The 21,628-nt window shown below is 40.7% G+C and overlaps 1 protein-coding gene across 1 annotated transcript in view; it reads left to right on the top strand.

The window, feature by feature from the left end:
* Nucleotides 1-21,628, top strand: part of ntn1b (netrin 1b) — a 48,095-nt gene that overhangs the window by 22,103 nt on the left and 4,364 nt on the right. Inside the window, exons 3-6 of the mRNA XM_054760237.1 lie at nt 4,329-4,517; nt 8,302-8,451; nt 10,672-10,725; nt 14,759-14,833. Of these exons, the coding sequence (XP_054616212.1) occupies nt 4,329-4,517; nt 8,302-8,451; nt 10,672-10,725; nt 14,759-14,833 (468 nt within the window). The remainder of the gene's footprint in view (nt 1-4,328; nt 4,518-8,301; nt 8,452-10,671; nt 10,726-14,758; nt 14,834-21,628) is intronic.

The raw sequence follows: 21,628 nt of genomic DNA on the forward strand, positions 1-21,628 counted from the left end.
TCTTACAGTTCATCTCGTCAAGGGATAATAATATAGAAATTAAATACTTTAAGGTAGTCATTGTACGGCTTGTATAGCAGTATAGTTTTACCATCCAATCCATCAAGCATGGTGGTGGTAGCGTCGTGGTCTGGGGCTGCATGAGTGCTGCCGGCACTGTTGAGCTACATTGATTGAGGAACACATGAATTCCAACATGTACTGTGTCCTTTAAGGCAGTGGTCCCGCAGCCTAATACCAAATGACCCACGGCCCGTGCCGCACAGAAATAAAAATAATTTCCATTATTTGTTTTATTTTGAAAAGTGACCGGATTCGCTCTGTTACATCCGTTTCACTTGACGCATGTTCTTTGTGCGTGTGCTAACTTTATCTAATCCCGCACAGATAGACTACTAATATATTTTTACCATTTTTCTTTCACCTCATATTTGGTCTCAAATGCTGATACTATGTGGGAATGCATAAAGGTAAGTTTTGATGACTTATTGAGTGCAAATGTGCACATTTTTCTCAAGTGAATTCATGCTAGCACACTGCCTGTTACCACATACGTCAAACAGTGATGTAATCTCTCTGGAAAAACTTGGCTGGAACTTGAACTGGTGGATGGTGGGTCAGCACTCATTTTGTCCTTTTAATTTGATAAGTTTTACACAATACATACGAAATAAGCTAAATTAGATCGCTACAATGTACGATGAGATGCATGAACGCAAGATGCATTCAGGGACACTCGTAATATCACAAAAACGGCTTTCTCGTGCTTGTGTGTGTGTGTTTGTGTGAGAAAAATGTGAAGTGGATATTCTTATCACTCACTTCTTAACACGTAATTCATATGTAAAATTTGCTACAATAATGTATGTTGTAAAATACACTGAAAACAAGTATATTTACGTAATTAACATGATGTCTTTGAACGCAACTCCTCATTGCTCCTAATACTGTTTCACGTGTGATTCAAATGTTCTGCTACTACTGAAGAGACTAGTGTTAGACAAATAGGTTTTTAGACTTGTGTGGTATCTTTTAGCTTGATTGACATATTCAGTTCGAGATGTTAATACATACAAATATATATAATCCTGCCCTGTCATTTATCTTTATGTTCATTAAATACAGTAAAAATTGGCATATTTCAGACATAGTTGCCAAAGGTGATTAATCATGATTAATACATTTAAAAACTGATTAATCTGAGTAAAATTTGTAATCATTTGACAGCCGTATTTTTTTTTTATTCCTGTGTTTGCAATAATACTGATTGACACAGATATATTAAGTAAAGGTTTAGATTTTTTGATTTATTTTATATATTGTTTGTAGTTCTCAGTGGTGTACAATTGCTCAGATTTTACTCGCATACAGTTAATTGCCTAAACTGTACTATAGCTGTGTTAGAGGTCCTGTATTCTTGAAAGACATTTCCATATTTTGTACCCAAAGGATCCAGGTTTTACTTCTACTATCCTAATCATCTTTACATGTAGGATTTTGTATATACATAATAATTGTAGACACTGATGTTTTTTGCCATATTTTTGCCAAATAATGAAAATACAATACATTGTTAGTGTCATTTTGGGCTTAACCATATTAGAAACATCTCTCAACATGATGTAATTAACTCGTAACCAAGTGCAAACTACCACTACAATATAAAAAAAAAAGAGATCTTCATAAAGGCAGAACGTTTGTATTGGATCACATGAACGAGTGTACCGAATGATGTGACTTCATTTTACTCGTTTCCTTGTGTGTCAGTGGATCAGAGAGGATTCCCCGTACTTTGTAGTGGTATGTATATTTAGACAATCATGTGACACATGCTCTGGGGGGCATCAGGAGTCTCTAAACTGGGCTTATCGGCATTCACGCTGTTGTCGCTACTGGACAACTATTGTTGTGACGGTATGTGTGTGCGTGAGTTAACACAGCGCTCACTACAAGGGCCCGGGGACAGCTTTGGAGATAGCGTTTATTAATCCCCTGACGCTCTCACACGTTTATTTTACCTGCTCTTCACTTTGAGGGAATTGTGTGAAATAATAATGTAGTACTGCTTTTTAAATAAGAATTAAAAACAATAAAAACCACACATTTGTGTATATTGGGGAAGATGGGAGTACAGTACCAGCATTAGCTTGAAAATGAAGAGCGTTCCAATTGTTCTTCATGCAAAAACGCCCCCTTCCAGTTTCCCCTCACACTTCCCTTAAGTGGAGATAACATCTGGGATAAGAAAGGAGTGAGGAGTGTGTGTGAATTCTTAAAAAATGTGTGTGTTCGATCAGCCCTGGGCAGGGAATCAGGAGAGATAAGGTTGTGACAGCTGCCAAACACCTCTGTGCGTGTGTGTGTTTGTGTGTGTGTGTGTGTAATGGCCTCCATTGAAAGAGTGGTGCATGTATGAATCCCTGCCACCTGCCTGCTCGAGTCCCTTCTGGCAGGTGTGAGTGAGTTTGTATGCGATTGTGAGCCCTGATGACTGTGGAGCGTATGTGACAGTGTTATCAGCAGCCGGCATCTCCCTGCAATAACATTAAGACATGAGGCGCACTGATGGGGAGATTAGCCTGAAATGTGAGGAAACAAGAGCTCTGCCCATATGAACAGCCGATTCCATCCAAAACAGTGCATTCTGACGGCAGAAATGATGGCGGTGTAAAACAGTGATTCTTAATTCTAACGAGAGAGATGAAACACTTTCAGTTTTGTGGCTGTGGGTTGCGAGGGCGGCGGGACTGCATACGTTACCCACTGACACCAGAGATGACTGTTATTCAAGAGACACGCACTTAAAATGCAGCTTCCAACACTTGGTGGCAGTAGTGCGTCAGTAAGTTGTTTAACAAGCTAACAAGCTAAGCAGACAAAGCCTATGGCGAAAGTTATGGAGAAGTATATAAAACTCTTTCATGCCAAATTTGTCGCCAGCTATTTTTAAACTATTGCCATTTTAGCCAATGACCAGTGCTGGGAGTAATGGAGTTACAGACACGTTATTGTTTTACGGTAACGAATAATCTAGTTACTATTTCAAACGTCGTGTTATTATGCAGTGATATTTTCATCAATGATCTGGATGTCACTGCAGTCACCATTGTTCACTACTACTAAACAGGAAGCTAAATAGCTAGTCAATGAGAGTTGTGGTTGCTCACTCACAGGAAAATACTGCCCCCTAGTGCTTTGGTAGAGAATTGCACGTCAAACATCTCTCAATGGTACATGCAAACTACAAAACAAAATCTTTTGCATGTTTGTAAAATAATACAAATAATACAATGTTAGCCATCCATCCATCCATCCATTTTCTATACCGCTTCTCCTCTTTAGTGTCGCGGGGGTATGCTGGAGCCTATCCCAACTGACTTCGGGCAACAGATGGGGTACACCCTGGACTGGTCGCCAGCCAATGGCAGGGCACATATAGACAAACAACCATTCACACTCACATTCATACCTATGGACAATTTAGAGTCTCCAATTAACCTAACATACATGTTTTTGGAATGTGGGAGGAACCGGAGTACCCGGAGAAAACCCACGTGCGCACGGGGAGAACGTGCAAACTCCACACAGAATACAATGTTATCTCCCACGCAATTTCCAAACCTCCTAAGCTAACTTCAGTTCAAATGTAATTTCTTATTACAGTCTGAGATGAGCAAAATTTGGTGTTGCGCCATTGCAGAAGTGAAATGGCTTTCAGCAGGACAAAGCTGCCTAGATTTTGTGTTTGTCTTTTGTGTGCGCCTTCACAGTAAAGGACATTCATTTTCCTCGATTACCTCGATCTCGTCTTAAATAAACATACGTGAATAAAATGTTGTTGGACAGAAAACACAAATACGGTGCTCCAAAATGTTTTGTTAATAGTTGAACCTTGGCAGAGGCCTGCACACTGACTGAAGACTTGAGGACAGGGAAAATAAACGTAAAGGTGAATATTAATGGGTGAAAATAGCAATGATAATAAATCCCAAAAGAGAGAACGGAAGCAGGTTTTCCTGCCAGACGTCAGCCGAGTTGACAGGTTCAATTCACATGCTGGTGGCCAAGTCAAAGAGAGCTTGAACCAAGACATTTCCTTTACAGGCTGCATTACTCCTCAAGGTACACCAACTGTTTCACTCGCAGCCACGACAAACTCACATTAGGAGATTACGACTTCTCCCACTGAATGCATGATTACGTGCATTCATTTGACAAGCTCATATTTTCAAAAACAAACTTGAAATTGTTTTCCAGCAAAAATGTTGTAAACGGTCATGATAAAGCTTGAGTGTTGATTATTTGTCTCCCTGTCTCCTGCCGACCAGCGTGCCACTGCAACCTTCACGCCCGTCGCTGCCGCTTCAACATGGAGCTGTACAAGCTGTCCGGCCGCAGAAGCGGAGGGGTGTGTCTGAACTGCCGTCACAACACAGCGGGCCGCCACTGCCACTACTGCAAGGAGGGTTTCTACAGAGACATGACAAAGTCCATCTCACACCGCAGAGCTTGCAAAGGTAAAAAGCTCAACTGTATCTTTTCCTTTTGACGTTTGCATAAGAGGGCAGCACAATGAGTAAAGTGCCTTGCAGCAACAAGATTACGAGTTGTGCATATGTACAGTAGTACCTGGGTGTTTGTTATGAATTCCGAAAGGTCAGATAAAAACCCATTAAAAATAATGTAAATCCAGCTAATCCGTTAACACAAAAAACTTGGAACATTATAGTTTTACATGCGCAAAACAATGCCAAATAATTATTAAATGACAAATGAAATGGATACATGAATTTTTAACACCACTTTTACTTTCATGAACGACCTCAGTTGGCGGAAACGGCGAGGAGCGGGAGGGAGGAGGAAAGGGGACACCATCTTTCTACTTTGCGATGAGTTCTTTCCTGACTTTAATAGTGTTTCTCACCCTCTTTATCAAACCGCTGGCACTCACTTCTTTATTTAGCAGTTGTATTTTATAGCAGACTGCTATATGGCCCAAAACATACATCCAGAGCAACAAAGTAGCGGCTCAAGAAGAAGCACATGAAGATCCTGGAGTGTACTGGCGGTCTCTGGCTCTTATGCTAAGAGAAAATGTTTGAGTTGCCAAGCAACAGCCTCAGAATCTTCCAGATTTGGAAAGTAAGAGGGATCTGTAAAGATAAGATCACCCTTCTGAGGCGTGTGCAACCCTGGTGGCCAACTACAACTAAAAGTCTGGCCTCTGTTTTTTCCAGTCAGTCATACAGTATTTTACTTGGGGATCAAATACTTTCCCCTCAATCAAATGCAAATACGTCTGTAACCTTTTATTTCATGTTCATTTTCTGGATTTTCTTTGGTTAAGGTAAGGTTAAAGGAAAACTGCACTTTTTTTTTAAATGTTGCCCATCATTCACAATCCTCATGTGAAACATGAACACATTTTTTTCATTGATAGAACGCACAGAAAAGGGAAAGAAATATGTGTTCATGTTTCACATAAGGATTAGATAAGATAAATACGCATACAGTGGAAACTTGTTTAGCGTCATTAATACCTTCCAGAAGGTCCAACTCTAACCGAAATGTACTCTAACCAAATCCATTTTTCCCATAAGAAATAATGTAAATCCAAGTAATCCGTTCCAGGAAGCCAAAAATGTGAACACTAAACAAGTTTTATGGTTTTACACTTTGAAATGCATATGAATGAAAGGGATAAATGAACATTTCACGTCATTTTTACCTTGATTGAAGGCGCGATCGTGACAAAGCCTGGCAGTGAGATCCACTCGGACACCTTCAGACCTCCCGACCGAATGGTTTAACGCTTTTAAACGATAAATGGATGTGATCCGATCTGTCAATCCAACTGCATTGACTGCTGAAGATTTATAGTACATATTGAGAAACACTATAATCTTTCTATAGTTGCTAATTACTGAGCTTTCTTTTAGCATCTCGTAAGTCAAAGCTCTTATAAACACAGCGTTGGGATCAGTTGTGTTGAACAAAAGCTTGATAGATCACCCGCATTTCCAAGCGGCCTTTGCAGCATTGTTTCATCCTGCCAGTCTAAACATTTTAACACATTTGAAAGGAGTTAGGCTGAGAGTGTCAGGTTAATGTAAGAGTTTCTTACTCAGCTTGACGCTGTAGCGACATGAATTGATCCCTGCAAAGTCTTTCTCAACAGCTGGATTAGCACCGGGACTAGCCGTAGTCCTTTTGGGATCGAAAACCAAACATCTTGATTGCTGCCTCTCTCCTCAGGTGACCAAAAGTGGCCAAGCTAACATTAGTTACAAAGTCTATATTTATTGTTCAAATCAGCCAACCTTCCCAACCGTGCTGTTGTTGGACAGGAAATACATTGCAGTGCCTGCACAGCCAGGAGGAAGTCTGCTTTTATTCCCCCATTCCTCGACCCCCTCCCTACCTTGACTAAATGTTCTTGGAACTGTGATCCTAATGGTCAGACGCTTATTGGGAGAAAGTTTAACTATGCATCTCCGATTTATTTAGTAGAACTTCACCCCTCATCAAGCATAGTGTAAACATGACTCTGGGAAAACCACATTATAAAGTACGTACTGTATATTTTTTCTTGTTCACTCAAATGACCGGAATACTTTAACTAGGCAGAGTCCTAGGAGATCAAGTCCGTAAATAGAGTGCTGTACTGCCCAGAAACCCTTACCCCAATTTATTCATCAACTTTTCATTCATCCACATATATAAAAATAAAACCATCACTGGTAAGCAACCCTAAATGTGCCTCACACACTTTTTGAACTCATTTAATTTATATAATGTGTAGGTAATCGCCACTATCGACTGATAATGTAAGATGATCGATTAACAGAGGAAATGGGAGTCGCAGTGTAGCCTTTAGGCTGGTTCACAGGCTAGCAGGTTAGAGAAGGCGTTTTTCCAAGCTGAGACAACATACTGTAATCCACACTGCTTTCCTCTTGTAGTCAGAACTTCAAATAATATAGTAATTTGTGTTCACCGACAAGCCGACGCGCCAACATATCTGAATATTTCAACTGGCATGACTGACCCCAGTCGACGTTCTCCTGATATTTTGTTGTGTCGTACTCCAAAATGACTCGCCAAAATAATCCCACTTTGTCGTCAATCTCGACAAGCTGAAGATGACAGACTTTCTTCTTCCATAGTTGGGCGTGTCATGTGGTCTGTTTACAGCACCACACGTAGGTGTGCCTTGTGTATTACGTGGATGTGAACCGCACCAAAAAATCACCAAAAAAAATCCCAGGAACGTTTCAGTTTGGACAGGGCCTAAAACCAGAAAATGATTAGTTGCTAGATTAGTTGCGTTTTCAAAAACAACAGTCGAGAGGAGTCTGAATACTTAAAATAAATATACGGTATACGGTATACGGTAGTAAATATACGGTAGTGACAAAGTAGTTACGTTGGCAACACCGGTCCCTCCTGGTGCCTATGAGGTGTGTTAAGAAGTAGAGTTACGATGCTATCTTTTGTACGGTTGCGTAACGACAAGCTGCATTCACAGAGCAGTCCCATTATAATGTCTTTAAGAGCGAGGGCGAACAGGTAAAGCTAAATTATATGTGGCACTCCGGATTTGTGGCACTCCGCCACGTATAAATTAAAATGCTCACACACACGCAGTGCTAATAAAAGGCCGGGCCTCTCACTTCAAACACGTCGTCATTGTAATTGTTTGGCAAAGCGTGCACACTCCGAGAGCAACTTTCATGCATTTAACGTGTCGCTAACCACTGCAGCAGACTTTGAAGTGTGTTCCACTCGACGGTTAACGGGAAACATTATTCAGGCAGTGTTTGCAAGGGTTTCTTTGCCAAAAAGTTGCGCTTTGGAAACTCAATCTGAAGAGCGCACGGCCTGTCTGATCACAAAAGTCTGCTGCCATTCTGCTTAAAGGCAGACATACCTGCAATCCAACCGGCACACAAGTAGAAAGAAACAGCGTGGTGTGAAAAGCTAATAGGAATTAAGTTGTTTTCTCTTTCTTACGGTCATTAAAGATGACGGGACGCTGTATATATGCGGTTTTATGCTGGTGTGAGGCCTACAGTATTTCCTCATCTGTGATGTTACGGAAGGAAAAGCCAGCCAACTCTAAAGGGAATGATTTTTCACCGGGTTTGAGTGCTAAGATTACTTTTAATGCATGGAACATGTATAGTCAGCAGGTTGGAGACATGCGGTAGCAATTTAAAAGGTGATATTAGTTTTATAGTGTATGTTTCAAGTTTACTTGGTAACAGTTTCTAATGTTCTCTCCCCTGTTGCTGTCTCCAGCATGTGACTGCCATCCTGTTGGAGCAGCAGGGAAGACATGTAACCAGACAACAGGTCAATGTCCCTGCAAGGATGGAGTGGCAGGAATCACTTGTAATCGCTGTGCCAAGGGCTACCAGCAGAGTCGCTCTCCCATAGCTCCCTGCATCAGTAAGTCTGTGCACAACAGTCCTTTCAGTTTTACACATTCTCTTTTTAAATATGCATTTTGCATATAAACACAAATGAATACACAAGGAGATATGTCACAACGTAGTAGCAGCATAATCCATCATGTGTTTCCTAATGCAGTGCGGCCACCCTATATCACAACATCAAGATGTCTTGGCCGTTAGAGCCTCCAAGTATTAGGGTCTCGTTATAGTTTTTAAAATGTGTTGCATAATGATTAACCGCCCAACAACGGCAACCACACGACTCATCAGCTACTGTACATGCGTGATAATGATTCTCATACCTGTCAAGCCTCCAGTATTTTGTCCTTCTACTCTCTCGCTCTCCCGTTTAGTTTCTCATAAATGTTCTCTATTTTAAAGAGAAAAACTCTCTGCTATCCACAGATACTGGGGGTTTCCCTTATTTTCCCCAAAAATGCCCCCTATTTTCAAATGCAAATGTTAACAGGTATGATAACTCCACTCTTCATTAGCAGACCATCTTCATGAAGACATCTGTGTAAATAAACCACTGTGGGTCGCTACCGTATTGACCCAAATATAACACGACCCTTAAAAAAAAAAAGCAACAAAAAAATGTTTAAGACAACATCAAAGAGTAAAACCTGCTAAATAAATACAGTAAGTTTTTTCACAGCATCTATGGGTCTGCAACCGGCCATTTTTGATGATTTTGACTGCTCTTTCAAGGCACACGGAATATTGTGTTCTACTGTATGGCTGTGTAAACACAACCCCATAGTAATAGTGTATATGTGACATGGGCCAGCACTTCTAATTCTGAAGGCCCTGGACACATTCCATTGATATGGCAACACACAACAGGCTGAAATCTGAGTGGACAAAAAAAACCAAACTCTAACGTAAACACACACTGTTGGAAGCAGTGCTGCCAAGAAACAAGCTAAAATAGACTACAATAAAATCATACAATTTCATGGAACAATTGCTAGAATGTAATTTGTAAATATAGGTCAGTGTTTCTGATAGCATTAAGGCCAGCAGAGAAGGCCCTGACTGCACACCACTGATATTTTTGCCACAAAGTAAGTAAAAACGGTGGATTTTATAGCTGTCAAATGAAAAGAATTCAGAATTCTGAAATTTAGACTGAAAATCCCCTTTAGAAATATGCTGCTGCAGCAAAAAGACTCATGAAATGGATGCTGCACATTTATTATCACACATTTATGAATTATGACCCACTTTTGCTGAACAAGGTGGTTTTTGCAGGGGAAAAAAAGACTATTTTTGAAGATGTATTTAGTTGTTGTTTTTTTTTTACCAAGAATCCATAAATGTGTGGGGCTCAAATGTTTATGGGACAATCCGGTTTTAATTCTCCTAGAATATTTTTAAATAGCACAGTTTTCTCGTTAAATTCAACACTCTACTACAAAGAAAACTATTAAAAGCCATTAATTCTCTTGTTTATTGTTTCAAGGGTTGACATCTGTGCTCCATTCAGCTTAGAAGCAGCCTTGAAAAGAACAGTCCTGCACTCTTATCATGTTATTTTCATATCACGTTCCACCATTCTGGATAGGACAGCTGTTCGGCTGTTTAAATCAGACCCTGGGTAAACAAAGTGTTAGCACTCACCTAACATGGCCTTATGCGTTTTCTGCGTTGTTAACAGTCAGTCTAACGATAAATCCCCTGAATGGGTCCAAAGCAATGATGGCTGATATATTTATTGGCTGTATCTGCTGGCTGCAGATTCCAGGCCTTTACTAGTGCACACCAGCATCACACAGACGAAGATCGTTGCTAGCTTTTTCTATCGAAAAGCATCAAGTGTCAGGCTGGTATTCAGAGATAACAGCCATCATTTCAGCCCTGATATTAGGAGATACTGTATATACAATTGTTTGTTGTGTGTATATGGTATAAAGATGATATCTATTGTTGGTCAAATGATTTGGTGATGACTCGTGAATAGTCAGCTCCAGGTTCAACTTGGCTTTGTGCTTTTACGGCAATCAAGAGAGAACGCTACACAGCTCTTCTTGTAACAGATGTTTAAGCACGGTCAGCGTTCATTAAGAAGACATCACATTCAGTCCCTTAGGTGTATTTCATTCATTCTCTCAGGTATGGTCCAAGACGTATAAGTGCGTTCTAAGTTGCAAAACACATGTGGGTGTTATTCTTTAAATGACAATTAATGTCTCTTTTCCTGCCTTTACCGCAGAGATTCCAGTCGCATCTCCGACAGCAACTTACAGCAGCTACGACGAGACATCAGGTCAGTAACGTGTCAAATATTTCACTTCTAGATTTAGTTGTAATATCTATGTTTCTGCAAGGGATGGGCATTCAAACAAAGGAGTCAGTTTGAACCCTGAATTGCATCATCAACACATCTGGACTGTTTCCTTTCCTATTCTGTCCTGTGTCTGAATACTCAATACTGTATTGAGACACTAAGAACGCATTTATACTGCAGGTCTACTGTAAGTGCTCAGTTGCAATATATTGCCTTCATCCATTTTTTTAGACATATTTCAATAGATTTGCATTTACTGGACACCTGAAACCACCAGCATGGACACACACTCACACAAGTGTCAGGCGTCAAACACCAGTGTTGGCAGTAACGGCATAAAAAATAACACTACTAAAAAAAAAAAAAACGGATTTAGAAAGTCATAAACGTGTTTTCTATGCTCTACGAAAATATTCCATTTATCATTTTTAATCCTACTTTTCAGAGATTCACTTATCACGGCTGGGTCTGGTACCAAATAACCACGACAAACGAGGGACGACTCAGCGGAATGTAAATGGCTAATAATAAATAACAATGAATTTATAAATGTAATAAATAATGAATTTAAATGAAAGTATCCCAAAGTAAGGAGGAGAAGGAAGTGCGATTAGATCAATTAATTGTAGATCATAATTAATTCATCGCTCCATTTTTTTAATCTCTTGACAGCACAGCTAAAAATCTAAAATAGAAAAATAGAAAAATTAAATAAAAAGTGAAATAATTAAAAAAAATAATGCTAACTATTAAAAAAGCTAGTGTTTTGGTAGAGAACTGCTAGTCGTGAGCGCAGTTCTCAGCCCTAATGTCATGAACATCTCTCAACAGCACAGCCATGATGACAAAGCTAAATCCAAATCCTTTTACAAAAGTAACATAATAATTGCTTTCCTTTACTTTAAAAACTTTATGTTCAAATTCCAAATGGTCCTGAACAACGGTCTCTCCTTAATTTCCAATTCAAATGATTGCAAATATTTATGGAAAAACCAGCGTTTTAATTTCATCTGCAGCCCATTTAAGCAGCAGACTAGTCGGGTTTGAATTGCTTTCAATCTCGGCAGTTTCTCTTAAAGTAGCAAAAAACAATGCACCCATTGTTTCAAGACAGAATCTAAGCAACATAATTTTGCTCATACAAACAAATATTTTTTCTTTAGTTTTTGCTATATGGTCCAAGTTGTTCACTGTTATGTTTGATAGTTTTAATGTATTTATGTTTGCATACATTTCAACATTGAGGTCTTCTGCTGATGTAAACTCCAGATCCTTTTTTTTCAGTGCTCCATGTGGCATCATTGCCCGTATTCCCAGTTTGCACAGCAGTCTCCCCGGGGTTTCAGCCCTAATCTGATTACATGCTTCATTTGCACCACTTTGTACTTCAATCAAAGCTGACTGCGCTGGCAGTAAAGTCCTGGCTGAAGCTATTGTTCATTTGCTCTGACGAGAGTCTCCATGTTAGAGTGCTGACATGAGACGATGTGCCACGGCGTTATTTACCCGTAGCTTTGGTGTCATTTTTGGAGTGTGTCCCTTTCATGGCTGATTAGGTGCACAACCTCTCTGAACTTCTTGTTTCGGGTATCTTCTGAATTAGCCTGACTGTGATATCGGATGAGCTGAGTCATTTCTGACCGGCCCCACTCCAGCGGGGCTGAAGTTTGGATTCTTTACAGACACCTCCCTCCAAATTAGGAGCCGTGTGGTCCCCCTGCGACCCCGCGGAATGAGCGTGGCACTGCTGCTGAGACACACAATGGGGGCGTTTGTCCTCCCAGCAGGAGACTGGACCTTAATGAGCGCTGCGGGTGTAATGGCTTGCGATTGCTCTGAGGGGCGCAACGTCAGTGTCAGCTATCAAAGGGGGGGTGTGATGAAGGCCGCCAGGGCGCAGCAGCAGATAGAGCCCCCGGAACCCCCTCCCCCCAGTCCCTTCATTCCTGCATTCACATGGAAATCAAGCACGCTTGATATGGGCTAGTCAAATTCATTTACTATTTTAAAACTCTCGCTAAAAAATGCTTTCTTTAAATTCCGTCCTCATTCCACAAACCAAACCACTTTTTCTCTTCTTAAGAGGGAGGGCAGAGGCGTTTTTTTCTTCCACCATCATTACCCAGGCAACCTCATTCACACAGAGTATAAAGGAGAAGAAAGGGGACGACTGGACAGAGAGCTGGAAGAAATAATGAAGTTTGTCCATATTCAGGCCAGCTGAAAGGTCCCCTCTCTCTCTCGACTGCACCCCTCCTTTCTCTTTGAAATTGCCCAGCCCGGCTTTCCCACCCCCCCAAGAAAAGAGAGCCCAGTTGGGGCAACACAAGTCGGCGATCTGCTTCCAATTTGTGTCAGCCAGTGGAAAGTGGAGGGAACAAATGATTTCAATTTTAACTTTGCCCTCTGGTCCAATCACCAGCTCCCTTGTTATGAACGGTACCTGGCGTGCTGACAGGAGAAGCAGCAGCCATCTAAACTGCTGACTCCGAATGCATGAATTATGAGTTATAGTACCTCCCGGGACACTCGGATTGTTCTCTTCTTTTCTTCATGCGCATGAAATGATGCTAAGCGCTGTGACCTTTTTGTGTGCAGCCTTCCTAATTCACACCATGCATGCTAGAAAACAAGTGAGCAGGCTATAATGGACACAAGAGGCATTCAGGAGGGGTGTAATGACAGGTGCAGGAGGAGCTCTTAATGTGTCACAGTGGGACCTAATGGGGGCTCACACAATACCACAACACTGGGTACCTCATGTACCACAATGCAACATCCAGCAGGACTGTCAAGCAATGACACTGAGGCCATGCCCACACACACGAATACAGCTTTTTTTTTTTTTTTTTTTTTTTTTTTAAACGCATGTGTTTTGGCCTCTCGTCCACACGCAGGATTTTAATCCTTAAAAGCTGAGCTTTTGGTAAACTGAGTGGACATTTTCAAAAAGTCCGGCTTCAGCGTCTGTCTGTGTGTGTGTGGGGACAAGTAAAATTGCGCTTTTTAGTTTATTTTATGGTTTTAATCCTTATTTCCCAATAAAACATGAAGTGAACATGAAACGACTCTTGCTCATTTTCCTTATAACAAAACGAAAACATTCATGATGTTGCCTCAGTTCTGTGTAAGTATGCGCTAATTTTAAAGATAATGTGCACGACGTTGTACATCTAATGTCTCACGATATTGATAAACAGATGTGTTATATCCGGGGTGCACAGAGTTGGGCCCGCGGCTCTTTTTTTATTGCCACATTCTAAAAATACAATAAATAAATAAACCGGCAAAAACGGAAAAATAGAGCAGTATTTTTACAAGAATTTTTTAGGAGAATAAAGTCATGATGTTAAGAGAAAAAATTGCATAAACTTTAAATATTAAAGACTAATTTATATGATGATGCAATTTTAGCGAAAATTAGGTTGGGTAAAAACTATATTACAATAAAGTCAGAAATATTTTGACAATAAAGACATAATACTGCAAGACAAAACGTACAAGAAGACCGTTGAAATATTTGTACAATTATTTTTTTCCAAAAAAGGCAAAACGAGCACAAAAGTGTATGGTAAGGAGAAAAAGTTGATACTGATAGTACGCTTTGTCACCGATAACACAAAGCTGAGATGCAGGCTGTCTTTTCTTTTAAGTATGGAAAAAGTTTTGCAAATCTACATGGGTGGGTTTAAAAAATGTACAAGGGGCCCCCGCATCCTTTAGATTTTTCAGTATGCAGCCCTCGGTGGAAAAAGTTTGAACACCACTGCGTTATAATGTGCGACCAAGTCAGTTGTGGTTGATTTTTCGGGCTTTTGATTGGACAAAATATGCACGGCTGCCGTTGAATGTGTTTTAATGTAGACAGATTTTTTAAAAAAAAACAACAAAAAACCCTCCACTCCACACTGGAGTGGGGGAATGTGTGCACAAAGCCTGAAGAATATTATTTGCTTTTGATGTATTCTATGAATCGCACTGCAAAATAAATCAATCTTTTTTTGATTCTCAGATTGCGACTCCCACTGTAAAGCTTCCAAAGGGAAGATGAAGATCACCATGAAGAAGTACTGCAAAAAAGACTACGGTGAGTGAGTCCACTATGCAAGAATGTTCTCTTCCAGACGTCGGGCGGCAGTCGAGAGGCGGAATGTCTCAATTAATCAGGAAGCATCCACACCCAGGTGCTGCGCTGCTGTGATGGCTTAAACAGACGCAGCCAGCGATGCACGTTCATGTACGCACATCTTCTCTGTGATGGAATAATGTGGGCTTCGTGTGTGTGTTCTGGTATTCATCACTTTATGAGGACAATGTTTACACAGTGACATCACTGGGACCTCTTGTGGTGCGGGGACCAAAAATCAGGTCCGCCGTAAGGCAGTGGTTCTCAATTATTTTCTGTCATGCCAACCCTAGGAGACAGAAATTTTTTTCACGTCCCCCCCTGAACGTCAACATAACTGATTGCGAATAAATAACAGGTAGATAAAACACATAACCAACTACTGCTGCTGTGGTGAGTATAATGAACAACAACTCATTTTAAAACATGTAACTCTTCCCAAGTATGTACAGAAGTGGTGCCCAAAGTGCGGCCTGGCAGCCATTTGGGCACCTTCGGCTGTTTTTTTATTGGCCCAGAGCACGTTCTAAAAATATAACTTAACAAGAAAACTTGCAAAACAGTAAAAATGGAAAAATCAGCAATAATTTTGCAAGCATAAAGTCAAAATATTATTTAAAAAAAAAGTTGTACTCTAACAAGAAAAAAACTTGTAATTTTAGGATAAAGAAAAAAACAATGTCACTTTAGTACTGTAAATTTGAAACATTAAAGGAAGGAGACGTTTTCTTAAAAAGTTGTATTATTATGAGAAACAAACAAAACAATAAATGAAGTTGTATTTTTTGGAAGATTAAGTTGTAAATGTTATGAAAATAAAGTCAAAATATTATGGGAATAAGGTCATAATAATACCAATACGAGTTTAAAATAACACACAGTAGCTATTCTAACATCTACCCATTATGCATTACTGCCAGAAGAGCAGTTCATCGGAGCACAGAGCCCAAAGGGAGGCTGACATCATTGCAGCTCCGCAATGAATGCATTGCTCAAACACAATGCATTATGGGCAAACTTTGTACCAACTCGTATTGGTACATGTTTGTATATTTCTCAGGTATATCTTTTGAGTGTTAAGTTGCTGTGTGATAGGTTTAGTGTTGTTGGTAAGATGGCACCATGAGTGAGAATATAATGACCTCGTGCCATTTCCAATGGGTTGACAAGCTTGTTGTGAGTGCACTGATAGCTCGCAATTGGGTCCTGCCAAAGAAAGGGCTACTGTTTCCTCACTGACTCGCGAGCAGCACGGTATTTAAACAATAAGTAGTAGTTCTGAAGTAAATGAGATGCCACGAGATTAGAATTTAGCCATAGATCAGCCGCACTGCTGTATACTGCATAAGACACAGGGTTCAAAGTTTCAGAAAAAAGTAGTAGTTTATACACCGAAATTTACAGTATTTGTCAATAGTGGTCCAAGTTTCAATGGCACTCTGTGCGAGACCCCCCACCCCCACCCGCATTGGCAAATAAAAGAACACAGCCTTAAAGCAAATTGAAGTTTGCCTGTGACAATGTCGTGTGCGACTCAAGCTCACCACAAAATGTTGGACTCTTGCTCTAGTATTGAAACTCGGCTTGGTTTTGTCCACTTCTTGTGAGCAGCGTTGTGTTACTGTCAACACTGATCAAAAATCAACCATTCATCATACTGACAAAAAAATGCAGACACAAAGCCTTCTTGCACCACTTATCAAAACTTGGATCACGTACAAACAAACAGAGGCATCTGAAGAGAGTCTGTAACCAAATCAAGAATCCATCCAAATTTGTCAGGATGATTTGTCGATTTCTCCAATTTTTACCAGATGGTCAATAAAAAAGCAGCTTCGACAATGAACATTCTTAACTAGAGGTTGTGGGTGGAGAGCATGCTTGTTGGCAGAAAGTAATTACACACTATTGTTTTGCTCCTAAAGCTCAATATTTCACTTGATCTGATGACTGGGCATCCCAGAAATTCATTATTTGGCATTTTCTTAAATTGAGATGAGTCATTTTCTTTCAAAGAGAAGATACACACCATTGAGACTTCTATTAGATGTTTCTCACACTGCCTTCTGGAGCTTTTCTTGGTTGGAATTTAGCCCAAACACAGAGAGAGAGAGAGAGAAACACAATTACTTGGTTGCCATGGTTACCATAACAGAAGGACATTTGGAAATTAACCAAAGCCGCCGTTTCCACAGTTTTGTGTATTTTTAAAAGACACGCATCGTCAAATAGTTGACAGAGTTGGTTGACTTGGTTACCTTAATGAAAGTGTTCACAGGGCTTCACTTTTTCCATAATTTTGTTATGGTAAAGCCTTATTTCAAAATGGGTTCGATTAAATGAATTCTTTAGTTTTAATTCATTTGGAAACATTTCGAAAAATCTTATTTCAGGTTGTCGTTATGGGGTGTTATGTGTAGAATTTTTTGGCAAGACAAGAATTTCTTCCACTTTGGTTTAAGGCTGTTACGGTGGCTGACACTGACAGTGACAAACGCGCAGCAACGGCCAAACGCTGCAAACACAAAAATGAACAAAACTAAACACACACACAACTGGAAAATGCTGCTATCAACTTCTGTATGTTGCCCTTTGGTGGAAAAAGTATGGACACCCCTGACTTAGAAAATGTAATATTTCACAGTATCATAGAGCAACTCATTTTTACGGCCAAGTGTGCAACAAAGACATGAAGAAAAATGTACCCTTTCGTTCCGCCAACTGGGCATCCCTCTCACGTCTTTAAAGACGGACATCTCTCAAGTCTGAAGCCCCAGGTAGCCAGGCTAGCTTCCTGGCAGCTTGGCCAACTTAGGCTGCAACATAACAACATGTGGAAACAGTGAAGCGCTGTGATGCACTTTATATGAAGAGTTCAATTCTGTGTATCTGAAAAGCACGTTTCCCATAGGAAATAATGGAAGTATAAATAATCTATCCCGGGCTAACTCTGATAAGTGATGATTTGTATGGTGACACTGGAGTCTCATTGCTTGGTTTCGCGTGACTTTTTGCATGATTAGAGACGACTATAGTTGTGGACTGCATTCCCCTGTCTTATATGAATATATCTGTATTATTTCATTTGTTATTCATCAAAGCCAAGGCAGCCGCTGCCTTTGGGAATCAATAATCGGGCTGACTCGAGCAAGTCAGATGGTTCCTGCTGGTTTCCTCTGAACATTCTGGGAGCAGATGATTGCGTCTGAACCGCACGGCGGCTTCGCTTAGCATGCGTTCCCTTTCGCCTCGCTTTAATTCATTTCTCAGGCCTGTCGCGTACTGCTTTTATTGCTCTCTGCCTGTTCTTCTCCTGTGTGTGATGCCGGCCCCCCAGGGGTCACGGGAAGGGGCCCTCTGTTTAAACACTCTGCCGGCACCAAGCATTCCTCAGGGCACAAACAGGTGGTAAATTAGGCAGACGGTGACGGATTGCCACCTCGGCGAGGAAGAAATATGTTTTGTTTATTCAATTTTTGTTTTTCATCACCGCCGTCGCTACGGAGACGGCCGACACAAAGGGATTATTTTCTCGGCCGACATCCTCCTCCGCACACACGTTCCCTCCCTCCTTGTGCCACCAGGAGAACAATGAATCAAAACCTTGTGTGTTTACTGACGCTCTGGGATCGTGGTCAGAGGCACGGAACCCCTCCTCCATGCTCACCCGAGGGTGGCAGGTCCCCGATGGGTCTCTCAGCTGATAACCAGACGGGACTTGGGCCTCTTGCTGTAATTAAGTGAGCTCTAATTTCATTAGACCTCGCCTGTTGATGGCGTGCGGTGTCAAGCCGCAGCGCGCTGCCCAGAGAAGCTGAACCCAGGGGGAGGTTTGGCTGCAAGGTAGTCGAACTTGGCAGCCATTGTGTGAGCACGGCGCTATCTCACACTTATCACAAAACCTCTGTTTTACTCCCCCGCTGTGTCTCACCACACTGTCACTATTTTGTGACACACTCTTTGACCCTGAGCTGAGTGAGCCTCTTTCTCTGCCGGCTATTTAGTTGAAAAGCAAGTGGCCGGACGTGTGGGGATTTGTGTGTGTGTGTGTTTAAATACAAACTGAGGATATACTTGAGCGAGACGGAACGGAGGATACTAAGAGGAAGAGAGAGTGGGTGCCTGGATGCTGCAGAGAAGAGGGCGCTGTCTCCAGTGGATTCTCACGCTGGGAATTTGGATGGGGCTCTGGGAGCACAACCCGGATAGCTCATGAGGTCGGAACATATTCCGATTCTCCTGGAACTTATTCTGTGGCTGGGAAGACAAATAGTGGCCTCTAGCCCCCCCCCCACACCCACCCACCTTTATGCACTCTTTATGTGTCTGGATGAAGGAGAGGGCTGTGATTGAATGGCAGGGCTGTGAGAGCTCACTCCACTCAGCCCAACAAACCTTCTTTCTTCTGATATTGTGTGCATTTAGTGCACACACAGACACACACACACACACACACATAGGGAAAGGCCCCGCCCCTGCAGTTCATTCTTAGCCAGTCAATGGACTCCTAAAAAGTGATCATGTCAAACCTGAACTGTTAAAAAAAGACCAATTTAGCTGTTTGAGAAAACACCAGACACAAATTAATGAAGAACCCAATTTGGGTTACATTTTTACACTTCCTTATGTCTCGCAAGCAGCAGTGCACAAAAGAAAAGGAAAGCCATAACCATGGAAGTGAAAATAATCAGAAAACACTCAGCACCAATATTGGCCACACTTTTGGTCCCGACCGCTCGACTGTCGCGACCATCAACTCGTTCAATCCCAGCCATTTTCCCAGCTCTAATAATGCTAAAAAAACACATTTAGAAGGTTGGAAACAGGGTTTCTGTGCTCTAACTAGAAACATATTTATTAAATGAAATTATATTAATACATTTTTTTAAATTACTGCATTATCACAGTCGAGCAACAGAACTCGAGGATCACCTGTACGGTAAATGCACTTCAGTGCAGTCAAAGCATTGGCGATGAGAACTACTCCAGCACCACACAACCGCCCCCGTGACTTGTGTGCAATGCAGACTTCACATGGATGGATGATACGATAAGCACATGTAGCTGATTTGCGTGACAATCTTGAATGATGTCCCGTCATCGAAAGCAATGTTCTTAAGATTAGAATGGTTCTCGCCAGTATAAATGAATTTGAATAACGCAGCGCAAATCAAAGCCATATTGTAAAGCGAAGATTAGCTCCAGAAATGTTGGTCTGTTTCCCGCATGCGGCAATCAAAGTGAAGACGTGTCTGTCTTTTATTTATCGCCGGTGTGACGTTGCTCTGCCGTAAGTCAGATTGCACTTGAGGAGCTGATTTGCATCTCCTTTACTTGGATTCAAGGTCATATTTATCAGATCAGAGTTGGATACAAACTATAAAATGTAAGATATCTGTTTCTTCAAATGAACTCTTCATTTGTCTCATCTCTGAGATACAAATATGCAGCATGCTGTTTGCAAGTTGTCAGACTACACCAGCTAAAATATTTTGATTACTGGCAATGTTAGTGCAAGTTGGGTGTGAAAGTGCTTTCTACACCTTTTATTGCACAGTAATTCTCATTACTGCATCACGTGAACATTTGAACAATCAGGAAATCACATGTTTTTAGACAGTTCATTTCCAATTAAATAAAATTTAATTTAAAAAAAGTAAATTTATTAATTAAATAAATAGTAAATTAATGAATTGTGGGTAATTATATAATTATGATAATAAAATCAGAAACTGTGGCTCTAATTAAATAATAATAAATAAATTCATTCAGGATAAATTATATCAGGCACGGTGGTTCTCATTAAATAATAACAAATGAATTCAGGATAAATGATATCAGACAATGTGGTTCTCGATGAATGACAATAAATTCATTCAGGATAAATGATATCAGACAAGGTTGTATGTTGTAGTCCATGTTGTAGTCAATATGCATTCTTTACACTGTACTCTTTACTTGCGTATCTTGCATGCTGCTGTAACAAGTGAATTTCCCCGCTGTGGGATAAATAAAGTACAAATACAATACGGTGGTTCCCATTAAATAATAACAAATTAATGAATTCAGGATAAATGATATCAGGCACGGTGGTTCTCATTAAATAATAACAAATTAATGGATTCAGGATAAATGATATCAGGCACGGTGGTTCTCATTAAATAATAACAAATAAATTCAGGATAAATGATATTAGACAATGTGGTTCTCAATGAATGACAATAAATTCATTCAGGATAAATGATATCAGACACGGTGGTTCCCATTAAATAATAACAAATTAATGAATTCAGGATAAATGATATCAGACACGGTGGTTCTCATTGAATAATAACAAATGAATTCAGGATAAATTACATCTGTCACTGTGGTTCTCATAAAATAATTTTTAAAAATGAATGAATTTAGGATAAATGATATCAGACACGGACACACGGTGGCCTAGTGGTTAGCATATTGGCTACGCAGTCAGGAGATCGGGAAGATCTGGGTCGAATCTCCGTTGGGTATCTCTGTGAGAAGTTTGCATGTTCTCTCCGTGCGTGTGTGGGTTTTTTCCGGGTACTCCGGTTTCCTCCCACATTCCAAAAACATGCATGTTTGGTTAATTGGAGACTCTAAATTGTCCATTCATGGACAAATTGTCCATGAATGTGAGTGTGAATGGTTGTTTGTCTATATGTGCCCTGCGATTGGCTGGCGACCAGTCCAGGGTGTACCCCGCCTGTCGCCCAAAGTCAGCTGGGATAGGCTCCA

The sequence above is a fragment of the Dunckerocampus dactyliophorus genome, chromosome 18 (assembly GCF_027744805.1).
Source record: "Dunckerocampus dactyliophorus isolate RoL2022-P2 chromosome 18, RoL_Ddac_1.1, whole genome shotgun sequence".
NCBI lineage: Eukaryota > Metazoa > Chordata > Actinopteri > Syngnathiformes > Syngnathidae > Dunckerocampus > Dunckerocampus dactyliophorus.